General features: G+C 38.5%; 1 protein-coding gene across 3 annotated transcripts in view; it reads right to left on the reverse strand.

The window, feature by feature from the left end:
- The window catches only part of PRIM2 (DNA primase subunit 2), a 365,751-nt gene that overhangs the window by 16,724 nt on the left and 330,420 nt on the right, over positions 1-18,607 (reverse strand). For all 3 annotated transcript variants that reach the window (XM_051854615.2, XM_051854614.2, XM_008263076.4), the window contains one exon: positions 16,285-16,367. In XM_051854615.2, the coding sequence (XP_051710575.1) occupies positions 16,285-16,367 (83 nt within the window). The remainder of the gene's footprint in view (positions 1-16,284; positions 16,368-18,607) is intronic.

The following is an 18,607-nucleotide window of genomic DNA, read 5'->3' on the forward strand; positions in this document are numbered from 1 at the left end:
ATATCAGCAACTCAAACAACTTGGGAGCCGATTTAGCACAGCAGGTTAAACCTCTGCCTATGATGCTGGCGTCCCATGTGGGTACCAGCTTGAGACCTGGCTGCTCAGCTTCTGATCCAGCTCCCTGCTGATGCACCAGGGAAGGCAGTGGAGGATGGCCCAAGTGCTTGGGCCCCTGCATGCAAGTGTGACACCTGGAAGAAGTTCTGGGCTCCTGGCTTCAGCCTGGCCCAAGCCCTGGCCGTTGTGGCCACTTGGGGTGTGAACCAGCAGATGAAGATCTCTGTCTCTTTTTGTTTCTCCTCCTATCTGTAACTGCCTTTCAAAAAAAAAATAATAATAAACCAACACAGTTAAGAAATAGGCAAAGGAATTCAACAGCTGTTGAAAGAAGACAAACAAACAGTCCATAAATATATGAAAAAATACTCAACATCACTAGCCATCAGGGAAATGTAAATCAAGAACACAGTGAGATATCACGTACCCGACAGGATGGATATTACCCAAAGGAAAGTAATAAATGTTGGCGAGGATATGGATAAAGAGGAACCCTTATATACCGTTGATGGGAGTGTAAATTAGTGTAGCTACTGTGGAAACAGTATAGAGATCTCTTACATAACTAGAAATAGACTGGCCATAAGGTCCAGCAATCTACTTCTAAGTATATCCATAATAAACAAGAACACACATTGTATCAAAGAGATACCTGTACCACTATGTTTGTAATAGCACTGTTCACAATAGCCAAAATATGGAATCAACCAAGGTGTCCATTATCAGATGAATGAGTAAAGAAATGTGATACACACATGCATTTACACACACACACACACACACACACGGATTATTCAGATATAAAAAAGAATGAAATTCTACCATTTGCATCAAAAATGGATGCAACTAGAGGGCATCATGTCGAGTGAAATAAGCTGGAAAGAGACGAGTATGTGGGATATGATATTAACTGTGGGAGCTAAAATTAAAAAAGAAAAAATGAGAAAAAAAAAACAAAGAGCAATGCCTATGTTTATCAGTGTTGCTGCAAATATAGTTTTGTCAAACTTTGTTTTATATCTTTTTCAAACCAAGTGAAGAATAATACATTACTATAGTTTTAATCACCTGTGATTATTTTGAAATTTACTGTATATGTGTGATATGGACATCTCTGCATTTGATTATCATTTAAAGCCTTTGCCTATATTTCTGAAGGGCTGTAGTCTTTTTACTTGTTCAACTTTTATTTAGCAGAGCATTCAGACTTTAACAATGTACATTAAAAACGTTATATTGAAAGGAAAAGGGGGAAAGGATAAAAGTATTATATTCCTAGAATCGTATGTAGGAACTAAATTGAACCTGTTCTCTTTGCATTAATATCACATTAACATGGAGAATTGATGATCCCTGTGTTGTTAAGTGTCAAGCATTTGCTATGCTGCTCAAATTGGTGGGAAAGGTGCTAGAGGCAGTCCTGTGGCTGCCTGGCTAATGCAGTCCTAGTCTGTGGTTACTGGCATACAGGCCTGGTCCATGGGTCTCTGCCAGATACTGGGCCTGGTACTAATAGCTAGACTTAATTCCCTGTCTCCCAAATGGGAGGTTTTTCACACTGTGCAGCTTGGAGTTGGAGGTGGAGTGACAGAGACATCTTTTTACATCTTTTCTTTTTATATACCAAAACCAGGTACTACTGCCTCTCACCTGGTTTCTCCAGCTCTTTGAAAGGTAGAATGGTGCATGAATAATTACCCAAATTGGTGCATCCATGGGGAGACCACCAGTGGAGGATCTTCCACATCCCATTTATAATACATTATATTTAAACCAATGTATTCAGAGCATTATCATTTCAATATGTAACCAACAGCAAAACTTCGATTACTGAGATATTTTACAATGCTTTCTTTTCAAAGTAAATCTTTGAAGCCTAGTGAATATTTTACACTTACATCAAGTAGTACACTAGAGCCAACACAAGCTGGCTTATAAGGGCTGACTGTGTACATCTATTCACAGCTCCATTCCTAACAGAGTTCAGGTACATCACTCTGATGGTTTTAAAACAGCTTTGAAAGGAATATTTACAACACAGAAATTAACAAATGACATATATCACAGACTTTATGCCCAGAGAGCTGGTTTACCAACACACCACTGCCTTCAATACTTCTCATTTGTACCTGCCACATTTCCAGTACTAAAACTCACATGTAGCCAGTAGCTAATACACTGACCAGTAACATACAGGTCATACAAAATGACTTAGGACTTCTAAAGTTGAAAATTTCTTATCCTTGAAATTTCCAATTTCATTTCATAGAATACATTAGGAAGCAAGCCAAGAAGTAAGAAACTATGGATGATTCACAGAAGAAATTAACACAAGCTGTCTGGGAGGAAGCACAGATATACACGTATAAAAGAAAGACTTTAAATGAACTGTCTTAAATATGTTCAAAGAGCAAAAGGAAACCACAACAGACAAAATCTAAAGGAAGTCAAGAGAAATGATGTCTTAAATAGAAAATGGCAATAAGGAAAATGAAACCACAAAAAGGAACCAAACAGAACTCAGAAGCTGAATAACTGACTTCAGCAGGCAGAAAAAAGAATCAGTGAACTTGATGATAGGTCAACTGAGATTACCCAGTCTGAGGAGCAGAAAGAATGAAGAAATATGAGATACGAAAGACACCTTAAGTACAGCCACATTCACATAATGGAACTAAAAAGAAATACAGAAAGGCAAGTTCCAAAAGAGTGAAGAAATAATGACAATATTTCACAAATATGCACATATGAGAAGTTCAACAAATTCTAAGTATAAGCACAAATGGTCCACACTAAAAACACATTGTAAATAAAGCATCAAAACACACACACACACAAAATCTTAGAAGTAGCAAGCGAGAAACAACTTGTCAGGTATGAGAGAGATGCAGTAAGATTAACAGCCAATTTCTCAGCAGAAACCTCAAAGGCCAGAAAGCAGCAAGATAACATATTTTGCTCTAAGAATAAAACTGTCAACTAAGATTTCTGTATCTGACAAAACTATCCTCCAAAAATGAAGGAGAAATTAAGACATTCCAAGATAAACAAAAACTCAAATCTGTCACTAGACCTTCCCACCAATTAAAGGAGAAGGAGCCCTTCGGGCAGAAATTAAAGGTCACTGGACAGTAAATCAAAGCCAACCACAAGCAAAGAACACTGGGATAAGTAACTACAAAGACATACAGGATTTTGGGATGGTAACTTCCCTTTCCCTTCCAGTATGGTTCATAATTATGAATTGATGTTAACAGGGAAACAATGGGGGGCCAACACTGTGGCACAACGGGTTAAGCTGCCACTTATGATGCTCGGCATCACAGACAGGTACTGGTTCGAGTTCTGGCTGCTCCACTTCTGATGCAGCTCCCTGATAATGGCCTAGGAAAGTAGCAAAAGATGGCCCAAGTGCTTGGGCCCCAGCCACCAAAGTGGGAGACCTGAAAGAAGCTCCTGGCTTTGGCCTGGTCCACCCGTAGTGGTTAAGGAAGATGTCTCCCTCCCTCTCTGTTAATTCTGCCTTTCAAATAAATAAATAAATATTGAAAAAATAAGGAAACATTGTATAACTCATTTCTTTTATACTATAGATACTAAACTGTTGTAAGTGGTTAATTGCAATCCCTAAGGTAAATTACTAATAAAATAACTGAGAAATAATACAAAACAGAAATAAAACTTGTACATGTTATGGTTTGAGTGTGTTCCCACCAAAATTCAGGTGTTGCCAATAAAACATTGGACATTTAGTTGGTGATTAGGCCATGAGAGTTGACTACCTGTTAATGCGATTAAGATTCTTTTTTAAATTTTCCCCCAAAAGAGATCTGCTTATTTGCAAGGCAGAGTGACAGAGTGAGAGGGGGAAAGAGAAATCCTCCACCTTCTGGTTCATTCCCCAAATTGCCACAAGGCAGAACTGCATCCTGGTCTCCTACATAGGTGGCAGAGGTTCAAGCACTTGGCCCATCTTCCAATTGTGGTTATCTGTTAGAGCAACACAAAATAACTTTTTTTTAAAACTTATACTATTTTTAAAAAAAATCACTTAAATGCAAGAGAAAGCAGTATTAGGTATAGAAAAAGACAAAAAAGTTAAACAATGGCAAAAAATTAATCCTTATCAGTAATTATTTTAATTATAAGTAGCTTAAACTCTAATCAAAAGGCAGAAATTGGAAGAATGGATAAAAAACACAAGATCAAATTTTATGCTCTCTACAAGAAACTTACTTTACATTCAAAAGTCACAAACAGGTCTAAAGTCAAAGAACAGAAAACAGTATTCCATGAACAGTAGCCAAAATAGGAAGTGGGGAGTTAGACAAATATCAGGCAAGACGGACGTTCAGTCAAAAAACTGCTGAGACGAAAAGGATACTATGTAACAATGAAAGGATTAATCCATCACACAGATGTAACAATCATAAACACATACAAAACTAAAGATAGCCACCACCCACAATGCTTGTACATGAAGCAAAAATTCAAGAACTGAAGGTAGAAATATAGGTTCTACAATAACAGTTGAGAGACTTCATTGTCCCCCTTTCAATAATAACATGTATAACAATGAGAAGGCATACAAGGAAATTGAGGATCTGACAAACATTATAAACCAACTAGGCTAACACATATATGGAACATCCCATCTAAAACAGAAAACATATTTTTTGTTCTGAGCACATGGAATATTCTCTAGAATATATCACACAAAGGGTTTTCAAGAAGTTCAGTAAATATGTGTATAATGAAAATCTATGCATGGATTTCAAAAATCTTTGCCATGAAAATAAACTTTCATTTTCCATGAATTTTTGAAGTGTTTTCTTACATTAGGCTAAAAAACAAATCTTGTAAAATTTTTAAAAATTGTAATATTATGGGGCTAGCGCTGTGGCATAGCAGGTGAGGCTGCCACCTGCAGTGCTGGCATCCCATATGGGCACCGGTTGGAGTCCCAGCTGCTCCACTTCTGATCCAGCTCTCTGCTATAGCGTGGGAAAGCAGTAGAAGATGGCCCAAGTCCTTGGGCCCCTGCACCCACATGGGAGACCCAGAAGAAGCTTCTGGCTTCAGACTGGCACAGCTCCAGCCACTGTGGCCATCTGGGGAGTGAATCAATGGATTGAAGACCTCTCTCTCTCTCTCTCTGCTTCTCTTTCTCTCTCTATATAATTCTTTCAAATAAATAAATAAATAAATAAATCTTTTAAAAAAAGATTTATTTATTTGAGAGGTAGAGTTACAGACAGACAGAGACAGACAAAAAGGTCTTCCATCAGCCAGGTGCTTCTTATGGGTCTCTCACATGAGTGCAGGGGCCCAAACATCTGGGCCATCTTCTACTGCTTTTCTAGGCCACAGGCAGAGAGCTGGATTGGAAGAGAAGCAGCTAGGATACACCGGGCATCAATATGGGATGCTGGTGCCGCAGGTGGAGGCTTAGCCTAATCTGCCACAGTGCTGGCCCCACATTTAAAGAATTAATGCCAATAGTTCTCAAACTCCTTCAAAAAATAAAGTTCAGGACTTCTTAACTCATCCTTTGAGACCAACATTATCCTGACGGCAAAGCTAAACAAAGACATCACAAGAAAATACAGACTAATATCCCTTATGAATATAGATGCAAAACTCCTTAATAAAATACTAGCAAACCAAACTCAGTAACATATTAAAAGGATTATAAACCATGATTAAGTGGGATTTATCTCAATAATGCCAGAGTGATTCAAAATATAAAAATTAATTGATATGATACATATTAATAGAATGAAGGGAAGAAAAGATCATCTCAATTGATGCCCAAAAAGCACCTGACAGCATCCAACACCCTTTCATGATTAAAAAATAAAGAAGAAAAATCCCACTTAAACTACGAATGGAAGAGGATTTCATCATCATAATAAAGAACATTTATGAAAAACCTGTAATCACATCATACTCAATGATGAAGACTGAAAGTCTTTCTCCTAAAACTAGGAACAAGACACAAAGCTACCTCACTTCACCACTGCTATTCAATATTATCCTGGATCAAAGCAACTAGGCAAGATACAAAAAGCATCTGAATAGAAATGAAGAAATAAAACCATACCTATTCACAAGTGACTTATGTGACACAAGTCTTATGTACTAAAAAATTCTAAGGAATTCATAAAAAAAAACGTTAAAACTAATAAATTCAGCCAAGTCATAAGTCACAAGAATGATACTCAAAGAATACTAATACTACTAATGAATAATCAGAAAAGGAGATGAGGAAAATGATCCTATTTCAACAGCATTTAAAAAGGCCTGTGAATAAATTCAGCTCATGAAGGTAAAGACACATATGCTGAAAATTACAAAACACTGGGGAAAATAATTAAAGACTTAAATAGAAGAGGAAAAGTATTCTATGTTCAGGGATTAAAAGACAGTATTGTTAGGGCAGGTGTTTTGTCTCGCGGAGTTAAGCTGCTGTTTGGGATGCCCACAGCCCATTTCAGATTGCCTGTGATCAAGTCCTGCCTCCATTTCCAATCCAGCTTTCTGCTAATGTACACCTTGGAAGGCAACAAGTGTTGACCCAAGTACCTGGGTTCTTGCCACCCACCATGAGAAACCTGGATGGAGTTCCCGGCTTTGGCCTGGCCCAGCCCTAGCAGTTGCAGGCACTGGGGGAGGGAACAAGTAGATGGATCAATCCTCTCTCTCTCTCCCTCCTCCTTTCAAATAAATAAATGAATAAATAATTTTTTACCAAAATAACAATATTGCTATTAATATTAATTGTAATTCCTATTGAGGTTTTAAAGGCTTTTTTTTTTTTTTTTTTGCAGAAATAGGAGAGCTGACTCAAAAACTCATGTGGAATTGCAAGCAGTCCTAAACACCAAAATGATATCAAGCTAAATTTATAAAAACCCTTGTATGAAAATATGGTACCAATATTTATGACCTTGAATTTGGCAATGGTTATTTAGATATACTAACAGAACAAGTAAAATAAAATATATTGGACTTAATAAAAATTAAAAAGTGTCATCCATCAAATGACAATGTCAAGAAGTTGTTTATGACTTAATGAAAGAGAGAAAATATTTGCAAATTATATCTGATAAAGCTTTCACATCCAAAATATATAAAGAACTCAAACAAAGGAATTACATAGATATTTTTTCCAAAAAGATATATAAATGACCAAGAAACACTTTAAAAGATGATCAACAGGGTGAGTGTTTGGTCTGGTGGTTAAGTTGCTGGTTAAGAGTGGGTGGGTTCAATGCTTAGCTCCAGCTCCAGATCTCACATCCCTGCCAGTGCAGACCCTGGCTGGTAGTAGGTGATGGCTCCAGTGGTTGGGTACCTGGCATACATGTGGGAGACCTGGCTTCTTGTGCCCACCTTCTTCCCAGCCCAGTCCTGGTTGTCCAGGGGCATTCTGAGGTGTTACCCAGTAGATGAAATTTCTGTGTCTCTGTCTTTGTTCCTCTTGGATATTTTTTTTTAATTAGGTGCTCTACATCATTCATCATTAGAGAAATGCAAATCAAAATACAATGAGGTATCACTTCACACTGACTAGGATGGTATAATGGGTTGAATTGTGTCCCTCAAAAAAATATATGTTGAAGTCCTAATTCAATATTACTTACTTAAGAGTGGGGTTTTATTTGGAGACAGGTTATTTACAGAGGTAATTAAAATGAAGCAAAGCTGGCCTTATTCCAATATAACTGATATTATAAAGAATAGAAACTGGTCACAGAGACAGGATGCACAGAGAGAAGATAGTGACAAGACAAATGGGGAGAATGTCATGTGAAAATGAAGGCTGCCTGGAGTGGTGCATTTCACAAGCCAAAGACTGGCAGCAAACCACCAAAAGCTAGGAGAGAAACATGGAGCCACTCTGCCTCAGAGGCAACCAACCCTCCAACATCTTGATTTCAGACTGCTATTCCCCAGAACACAAAACACAGTGTATATCATTCCATTTGTATGAAATGTCCAGAACAACTAAATCCATAAATTCAGAAAATAGACAGTTGGTTATGAAGGGTTGGAACTGGCTGTTGCAGGGATGGGGAACCTTTTGTCTGATATCATTTGGATTTGTATAACATCATTCGCAGGCCATATAAACTTATTAACATAAAATTAGCCTGCTATAGATGTATCAGATTTTGAGTACTGCCTGTAGTTGCCTTGGTGGGACCAGACTACATGATTTTGTGGTACTTATATAGCCAGCAAGCTGGATGTTCCCCACCCCTGGATGAGTACAGGTTTTCTTTTGGAGTGATCACTGTGTTTGGAACTTACCAGAGGTGGTGTTTGCACGACATTGAGTGTACTAAATGCAACTGAATGGTACAATTTAAAATGGAATTTTGTATTATGTGAACTTTGCACAAATAAAAAAGGCAGCCAGATATTTTGAAATATTGTTATCACCTATAATTTACATTTTGTGAGTTATTCTCATGTTTTTTTTTATTTAATCTGTGTTTAAATCAATAAACACCTTTGAGAACTATGGTGATTTCCACTGAATTAAAGTGTACACAGGCCTACTGTCCATTGTAAAAGATTTGGAGTTCCTAAACTCAAGGTTTCATTTCTCTAACACAATCCACTGCACATGCAGGTAGTACGTAGCCCTCTTCATGTTGCTCTCTGGGAACTGAGGATCAAGGAACTGGTGTTAGAAAAAGACTGATGTACTGCTATTATAGGAATCTTCAGGTCTTTTATTAGAATCCATGTAACTAAGTCAGCTAAGTTCTTAGCTTACCAGCAGACTAAAGTCTCAGACTTGTCACAGTTCCAAACATGGAACAGATATCATGCTATGTGTGGAGGGCAGAGGGATGGAGTTAAAATCGCATACACAAAGATCTCATGATAATGTACTATTGCTGTTATATAAACTCATTAGGCCATGATCAATTAACCTCATCTATAACAGGAAGTGTTTTTCAACCTTTTATCAAAGTAATGCATGTGGAAGTGAGAACAAATTTTTTAAAGCACCATATGGAGACCAGCGCTGTGGCATAGCAGGTTACACCATCTGCAGCACCAGCAGCTTATATGGGTGCCATCTAGAGTCCTGGCTGCTCCACTTCTGATCCATCACCCTACCAATGCTCCTGGGAAAGCAGTGGAAGATAGCCCAACTGCTTGGGGCCCCTGCACCCACAAGGGAGACCCTGAAGAAACTCCTGCCTCTTGGCCTCAGATTGGTCCAGCTCCAGCTGTTGCGGACATTTGGGGAGTGAACCAGCAGATGGAAAATCTCCCTGTCTGTCTGTTTGTCTCTCTCTCTCTCTCTAACTCTGCCTTTCAACTAAATAAATCTTTTCTTTTTTTTAAAGTGCCAGGGCCTCCACCTGTGACACTGGCATTCCATTAGGATGCCAGTGCAAGTCTAGTTACTCGTCTTCTGATCCAGTTCCCTGCTTATGGCCGGGGAAAGCCATGGAGGATGGCCCAACTGCTTAGGCCCCTGCATCCATATAGGAGACCCGGTAGAAGCTCCTTGCTCCTGGCTTCAGATGGTCTCAGCTCCGCTGTTGTGGCCATTTGAAGAGTAAATCAGCAGATGGAAGACCTTTCTCTCTGTCTCTCCCTCTGTCACTCTACCTCTCAAATAAATAAATCTTTTTTTAAAAAAGGTGCCATATGACTTATTAATAGACAGTTCCCACATATTTCATCCTATTGCTTGATTTGCTCCCAAGTGACAATTACTTTAACCATTTCCATTTTGGGTTATATAGGATATTGCTTTTATCATTTTAAATTACATGCTTATACTGTACATACTTGATTTATTAACTACACTAAATTTATGCTAGACAAGATGAATATTTGGCTCAATTAAGCTACTTCCCACCTACCCTCTTCTTTCTTCCATTAAAAATAAAGTCTAGGGGTTGGCATTGTGGTATAGTATGTTAATCTTCCACCTGCAGTGCTGGCATCCCATATAGGCACCGGTTCTAGTTCTAGCTGCTCCTGTTCCAATCCAGCCCTCTCCTATGGCCTAGAAGGGCAGTGGAAGATGGAACAAGTCCTTGGGCCTTGCACCCACATGGGAAACCCAGAAGAAGTTCCAGGCTCCTGGCTTTGGGTCAGTCCAGCTGCAGCCATTGCAGCCATTTGGGGAGTGAATCAGCGGATGAAGACCTTTCTGTCTCTCCCTCTCTCTGTAACTTTACTTCTCAAATAAATAAATAAAATATTTAAAAAAATAAAGTCTAATTTTCATACAGTAAAATATACCCCTGGGTGAAAAAATCAACAAATTGTCCTGATATCACCACTACAGTCAAGATGGAACATTCCCATCACTCGAAAATATTTCTCCCCATTCCTTGTAACTAACATCCTGCTCTCAGTAAACTCTGCTTTCTAAACCTATGGGTTGTCTTTTCCAGAATGTCATACAAATGGAATCATAAAGCATAGGGTTTTAAGCCTGATTTCTTTCACATAGCTTTTGTGTCTTGGTGGAGGAATCGAAGGCCATGTTTTTCTCTTTTTAGAGGAGAGAGGGGAACTGCTTATTTTTTCTTTGGCCATATTTTGTGGTTCAACTGCTATCTTCTTTAGTTGGATACTAAGCTTACTGATTTTCAGTGACTCTGATAATCATTTAGCACTATTAAGCCTAATCAAAAAGGAAAGTGAGTATGCTTTTTAAAAAATGAGATGCCAGCTTAATCACAATATTCTCTCTTCTAATTTCCAAAATTACAATTACTTAAAATATCCAAATATTTCCATTTTTCAAGAAGTTTCTCTCTGAAACAAAACCTACATTGAATTTTACCTTACATGCCTGTGAATGATATTTTCTTGATTTTCATTAAATATTTTAGAATGCATTTGGAGTTTTTATGATCTAATCTGCAACTACAACTAAGCATTTATCAAATGTTTTGCATGGATTTTTCATTCATCAACTCTCTGTCCTTTAGAGTACAGTTCACCAGCTGCTTTGCCTTACTGACATCCACTCCACAGAGATAACAAATAAACGCAAAATATTATTTACAGTTTGCCCACATGCTCTACCCACTTGTGTTTACCTCAGTTAGAAGTTCCAGTGTAGGTTCAACATGATGTGGAAATTACTAACTAGCTTCCACTAAGTAAAAGATATATTTATGGGTTGAAGTTAAATAGAAAAATACAACGGGGTCAAAAGCAAAAGGTATAAACATCAATTGCATTATGTTAATACATATGTTAAACAGTCTGTATTTTTTAAAAAGTAACTCTTTATAAAAGCTAACAAAAAGCCTTGTATTCTCTTCTAAATTCCTTTTCAAATCTGCTAGTTGCAATTACTAACGTTCTCACGTCCAGAACACCATCCCTAACATCTTTACTCTCAGCTGATGATCAGACCTCTTAGTCACAGGGAAAAGTATGGCCAGCTGATACAGTCCCTTCACTTTGCACACTGGACAAGGGCCATACTGTTCTCAGACACCATCCTTTTGTCCAAGTATATACCCTCTTCTCCTCAGTAGGTTACTTTTTCATTTGTGTTCTTGATTTCTTATTTGCCTTTCTCTGCACACCACCTACAATATTCTATGATCCACCTCATATAAAAATGTGCCCACTTACTCTTTGAACATTTTTAATGCAGCTACCGAAGTCTATGTCACTGAACTGCTATAAGACACAAAGAGAAACAGAAATTCATTCCTTCATTCAGGCAACTCAGAAACTCAGGAGGGGCTGGTGCTGTGGTCTAGCGGATTAAGTTGCCACCTGCGGTGCCAGTTCAAGTCCTGGCTACTCCACTTCTGATCCAGCTCCCTGCTAATGTGCTGGAAAGCAGTGGAGGATGGCCCAAGTGCTTGGTCCCCTACACCCACACGGGAGGCCTGAAGAAAATCCCAGCACTTGGCTGTCCTAGCTGTTGCAGTCATTTGGAGAGTGAACCAGCAGATGGAAGACGTCTCACTCTGTAACTCTGACACTGCAGTAAATAAAATAAATCAAAGAACAAAAGAAAGAAACTCAAGGGACAGCTCAATAGGTAAACATTCTCCTCTCCTCTAACCATAGACTCAGGTCTCCTTCCATCTTAAACCCACAAATTACGATCCCCTGTGATGCTTAAGCTACTACCATTGGGACAACACCTCCACAAGCCCATTTTTTGAAAAAATCAACACACTAACTATCTTATATCCAACCGCCTTTTAAGATCTTGCCTTTTTGGAAACCTGTTGAAGTGAAATGAGCACTTGGAGAAACAGTGAGTCGAACAGCCCTTGCCCCGACTGTTGATGAACAACTTAATACTTTATCCCTTTTAATATATTGGTTGAACTCTTTAATTAACACACAATTATTCTTAGGTGTTTAAATTTAACTGAAAAGTGATCCCTGTTAAATATAAGAGTGGGAATAAGAGAGGGAGGATATGTACAACTTGGGACATGCTCAATCGGACTTGCCCCAAACGGCAGAGTTAGAAATGTGCCAGGGGATTCTAATTCAATCCCATCAAGGTGGCACGTACCAATCACTAGTTAAAGTGATCAGTTTCAGTTCACAATTGATCATAATGATAGGACTAAGAGTCAAAGGGATCACATAAACAAGACTAGCGTCTGCTAATACTAACTGATACAATCAAAAAAGGAGAGAACAATCCAACATGGGAAGCGGGATACACAGCAGACTCATAGAATAGCAGATGTCCTAAACAGCACTCTGGCCTCAGAATCAGCCCATAAGGCATGCGGATCTGGCTGAAGAGCCCATGAGAACATTATATGCATGGAAAGCCAAGACACTCTGGGGGGAAAAAAAAAAACCCGACATCAATAAAAGATCTCTGCGAGTGAAATCTCAGTGGAAAGAACAGGTCATCAAAGAAGGAGGTACCTTTCTCTGAAGGGAAAAGAGAACCTCCACTTTGACTATGACCTTGTCTAAATAAGATTGAAGTTGGCAAACTCAAAAGGCTTCCATAGCCTTGGCAACTCATGACAAGAGCCTAGGGTGATTACTGACGCCATAAACAAGAGTGTCAATTGTTAAGTCAACAACAGGAGTCACTGTGCACTTACTCCCTCCCTATGTAGGATCTCTGTCCTTACTGTGTTGTACAATGTGAATTAATGCTATAACTAGTACTCAAACAGTACTCTACACTTTGTGTTTCTGTGTGGGTTCAAACTGTTGAAATCTTTACTTAATGTATACTAAATTGATCTTCTGTATGTAAAGATAATTGAAAATGAATTTTGATGTGAATAGAATGGGAGAGGGAGCAGGAGATGGGAGGGTTGCAGGTGGGAGGGAAGTTATGGGGGGGGGAGCCATTGTAATCCAAAAGCTGTACTTTAGAAATTTATATTTATTAAATAAAAGTTAAAATAAAAAATTAAAAAATTAAAAATAGAAAAGTACTATATAAAAAAAAAAAAAGATCTTGCCTTTGGTTTCCACCACTATATTGATACCTCTCACCAATATCAAAGTTGACTGACCCACTTAGCAGTTACAATCAGCATCATAAACAATTGCTCTACTCAGTCCTTATCGTAATCTCTGCTAGAGGAGACTCTCTGGACCTCACTCTATTCTCAAAATTCTCTCTCAGTTTGTGATACTTCAGTGCCCTAATGTATTTCTTCTCTCTTGTGATTCTGCTTATCTTGACTAAATTTCATTTCCTTTTAATGAAAAAATAAAAAAGCAAACTTTATCCAAAATTCCATTTTGAGATATAGCTTTCAACTTTCTACTCCTTTTCCCTCAGAGAAAATTCATAATAATCAGTTATAAAGTACAATGGAGTTGAGAAAAAAAAAAATCTTAAGAGGGCCTGGCTTTCTGGTTCTATCACTGACCTAGCTGTGTACCCACAGCATATCATATCCTAGGACTCCGTAACAGAGAGTGTTTTTTTTTTTTTTTTTTTTTTTGGACAGTGAGAGAGAGAGACAGAGAGAAAGGTCTTCCTTTTTCCATTGGTTCACCCCCCAATGGCCGCTGCGGTCGGTGTACCGCGCTGATCCAAAGCCAGGAGCCAAGTGCTTCTCCTGGTCTCCCATGCGGGTGCAGGGCCCAAGCACTTGGGCCATCCTCCACTGTACTCCCAGGCCACAGCAGAGAGCTGGACTGGAAGAGGAGCAACTGGGACAGAATCTGGCACCCCGACCAGGACTAGAACCCGGTGTGCCGGCACCACAGGAGGAGGATTAGCCTATTGAGCCACGGTGCCGGCCCAGAGAGTGGTTTCTCAATGTTCTTTCCAACCCCACAGCTCTACAAGCCTAATCAGAAAAGGACATCAGACTTCTATTTCTAACTTCTCTAAGGTGGTGCAATTCCACATTCTCTGACATTTAAGTGACCCTATTCTAAACAAATCTCCCAAACCAACTACTTCTGCTTAATTGCCTATCAAGTATATGTACTAGGGACTGGCATGGTAGTACAGTGGGTTAAGTTGCTGCTTGTGATGCTGGCATCCTATAACGGAGTGATGAGTTGAGTCCTGGCTGTATCGTTTCCAATCCATCTCCCTGTTAATGCACCTGGAAAAGCAGCAGATCACGGTGAAGTGTTTGAGCCCTTGCCACCTATCTGGGAGACTTGGATGTAGTTCCAGGCTCCTGACTACTACCTTGGCCCAGCTTGGGCCACTGAGGCTATTTTGGGGGTGAACCACAGACAGAATATTTCTCTTTCTTTCTGTCTCCTCCTTTCTCTCTGTCACTTTGTCTTTGAAGTAAATAGATAAATCTTCAAAAAAGTTTCTGTAGGGTGCACCACTAAACTTGAAACCCTAGTAATCTTATAAGCTTTCTGCCTTTTACTCATACATTGTTTTTCCTAATTTCCAATCTTCTCTCAAGGTTTAATTCAAAGCGTACCTCTTCCAGAAAGTGTCTCTTGTTCTCCCCATCTGGTTATAGTCTCTCTCTCATCAGAAGACCCAAGACACTCTATATGCACTTCTCTCATAAAACTGTGCTCATCATTTCCTTCAGAACCTGGTCAGTGGGAGCAGGTTATATACCTGATTATTCTTTGTACCTACCACAACACCTTAAGCACAGTTTTGTTCAAATTTAGCACCAAAATCCTAAGATTTGAGTATGATTACCTACACTTAATTTGAACTTTGGATACAGAGGTAGCGGCAGAATTTTACAGGGTTATATTTTTCTTCAAGTAAAAAATAATCATTTAAAGATGTATTATGACTGGGGTGTTCTAGCTCTAAAACACTGATGGCTCTTCTTAAGTTAGGGAAGCAAAAGCTCCTCTTCATCTCCTTCAAAATCCACATCAAAAGTAGACCATAGATAGAAGTCTTCACAGTGTCACAATTCAAATTGGGCTTCAAAAAGTTCAGGGAAAAATGGAATTAAAACGCAAGTTTACCAGCTCTCTGCTAATGCAGACCTTAGGAGGCAGTGGTGATGGCTCAAGTGATTGGAATCCTATCATCCATGCAGGAGATCAAGATTGAATTTCTGGCTCCCAGCAAGAAAAAAAAATTTTTTTTGAAAGATAAGTTTATCCCAGTGTAAAAAAATTTTGAAATCTGTGCAGTTTTTTCATAATACACATTTCCAGGAACTTTTTGAAGAATCTTCTTTTTAAAGGCAAACTTACTAAAAGATGTACTCAAATATTTGGCTTTATAATTTGAGTATTTCTTTTTTATTTAAACAGTTCATAAGACAGAGTACTTTGAAAATCTATTAGACTCAATAACTACGATGAGAAGTGTAGATTAAACATACCAACAACTGATGCCTATCAGAACATTCAGCTAGAATACACAGTATCATCTGCTCAGAAAACAATTTCCCATAATGAAATACACTATCATTAATTTTCAGCTTCATTAATAAGCTTCAATACATTGCTCTAAAATTTATTTTTAAAATGATGTTCTCAATTTAGATTGTAAAATAAACTCAGAGAGAAAAAAGATTTCCAGCTTCTTTCATTACCAAGAAAAATAAAAAATGCAATTTAGTAGACAGAAGCACCAGAATTTTCAAGGAGCCTAAACCAGCAAAGTCAAGGCTTTAGCTTAATTCATCTAGAAGACAGGATGTCTGGTGTGAGGCCTGACAGCAGTACACAGCATCTCTGCGAGAACATTAAATAAAACTGAGAGGATCCGTCTGACGCCTCATTATGGAGGATGCAGAGCACCGTGCGGCTTACCTCGTTTATCCCTCCAGGAGAGATCTTGTATGACTGCAACTTCTGCTTCAGCAGCTCCAGATCACTGTGACGGAATGGGCACCCTGACAACAAGAAACAAGTCAGTACCCCAGTGAGGTTATTTACCTAGGACTTAGCACAATACCACACTCAAGAGACTGTCTAAGCTCCCCTTAATTGTCTAACAGCTTATTAATAAAAAAGTTAATTGCCCATGGGTGCAACTGCTTTCCTGTCTTTATCTAAATGACAACTGAGCTATACGGTTATCAGGGTACTACAGGCTCAAGAGTTCCATAAAACATTCCAGCATTCTCAGGCTGAGATGTCCATTCACTGGGAGGAGGAAAATTGCTTCAGTTATGCTACCTGCTAACAAGCACAGATAATCACAACATAGCTATAACAGTTTATCTAAAAACTTTACAGTTTCATATTTTTTCTAGTATAGAAAATGTAAATAAAATGCATATGAGAAATAGATAACAAACAAAAAGAAAAAAGCACAAACTCTGAAAAATACAAAATCTTACATCACTTTCAGAAGAAAATGCTGTGTTTATTTTCTGTAGAGTAGAGCCTATATAAATATAGATGGATCATGGAAAGAAGATGAACAAACAGGAAACTCTCATAGAAAAACAACTTAGATGGGCATTTGTTGTAGCAATAAGACACAGCTAAGGATGCCTGTACTCTGTTATCAGAGTGCTTGGATTCGAGTCCTGGCTGCATTTCCTATTCCAGTTTCCTGTAACTTTGCACTCTGGGAGGCAGATGATGATTCGAGTACTTGAGTCCCTGTCACCCACATGGGAAATCCAGATTGAGTTCCAGGCTCCTCCCTTCAGCCTGGCTGAGCCCCAGCTGGTAAGGGCATTTCAGAAGTGAACCAGTAGATAGATTTCTATCTGCTTTGGTCTCTCTCTCTCTCTTTCCCTTTCAAATAAAAGTAAGTAACAATTAGAAAAACAACTTTTATATAGTATATACATTCATCTCTATCTTACTTCATAGGAATAAAAATGAATATAAAAGGCTAGAAATATTTGTGTAAATAAGAACACAGAAGAACTGAATTGTACAAGACTCATTAAGGGCCGGCGCTGTGGCTCAATAGGCTAATCCTCCGCCTTGCGGCACCGGCACACCAGGTTCTAGTCCTGGTCGGGGTTCCGGATTCTGTCTCGGTTGCCCCTCTTCCAGGCCAGCTCTCTGCTGTGGCCAGGGAGTGCAGTGGAGGATGGCCCAAGTACTTGGGCCCTGCACCCCACGGGAGACCGGGAGAAGCACCTGGCTCCTGCCTTCGGATCAGTACGGTGCGCTGGCTGCAGCGCGCCGGCCACTGGAGGGTGAACCAATGGCAAAGGAAAACCTTTCTCTCTGTCTCTCTCTCCCACTGTCCACTCTGCCTGTCAAAAATAAATAAATAAAAATTTAAAGAAAGACTCATTAAGCCAATAGCTACAAAATTTTAGATATTCTAATAAGAAACTGAAATGAAAGTCAAAATACTTATCAGAAAATTTAATGCAGGAAATTTGGATTACTTTTTTTAGTCACATAAATAATGGATTAGTAAGCTAACTGAAAACAAGTGCACATTTTAATTAAATCAATGGGCAATTCTTTTATAATAAAACAACAGAAAAGAGCCAGGATTAAAAACAAATGTATTTACCAAAAATCTTACTACAAATAAAAATATCCATCATTAACACTATGGACTCCTATAAACTATGGCGTTTACAAAATTTACAGTATATACTGTGATAATATTAAAACCTAATAACTGAGTATCACCAACATTTTGAGAAACCATAAAATCTGGAGCTAAACTGCCTGGGCTGGAATCCCAGTAGTTATAATAGTTGGGTGACCTCAGGCAAATTTTTTATTTCCTTGTTGACTCAATTACATTTCCTGTCAATAAGAGAAATAATAGTATCTACTTCATAAATTTCCTTTGAGAGTGGAGTATGAACCTGTTGCAGCCTCGTGGTATGTAATGAGCACTTGTGATATGTTGGCTATCATTATTATTCTTGAAAAACCTAATAATAAATTATAACAAAATCTCAGTGGGAAAGAAATGAGGGAGAAGGAATTATTGGTTAAGCCCTGGATTATTACAGGCACAAAAAGGAAAACAGATTACAATGATTTACCCAAATAAGATTTGAAACTATGGCTAGTCCTGTATAAAAGTCAGAAAAGACAGGCCAAGAAGGAAGGAAAGATTGCCAAAATACTAATGGACACAGAAGGTCTTCTAAAGCTAAACTCACTATCATAAAATAGAAAAACAGAATCACTATTTAAA

Source organism: Oryctolagus cuniculus, chromosome 5, assembly GCF_964237555.1.
Source record: "Oryctolagus cuniculus chromosome 5, mOryCun1.1, whole genome shotgun sequence".
Lineage (NCBI taxonomy): Eukaryota > Metazoa > Chordata > Mammalia > Lagomorpha > Leporidae > Oryctolagus > Oryctolagus cuniculus.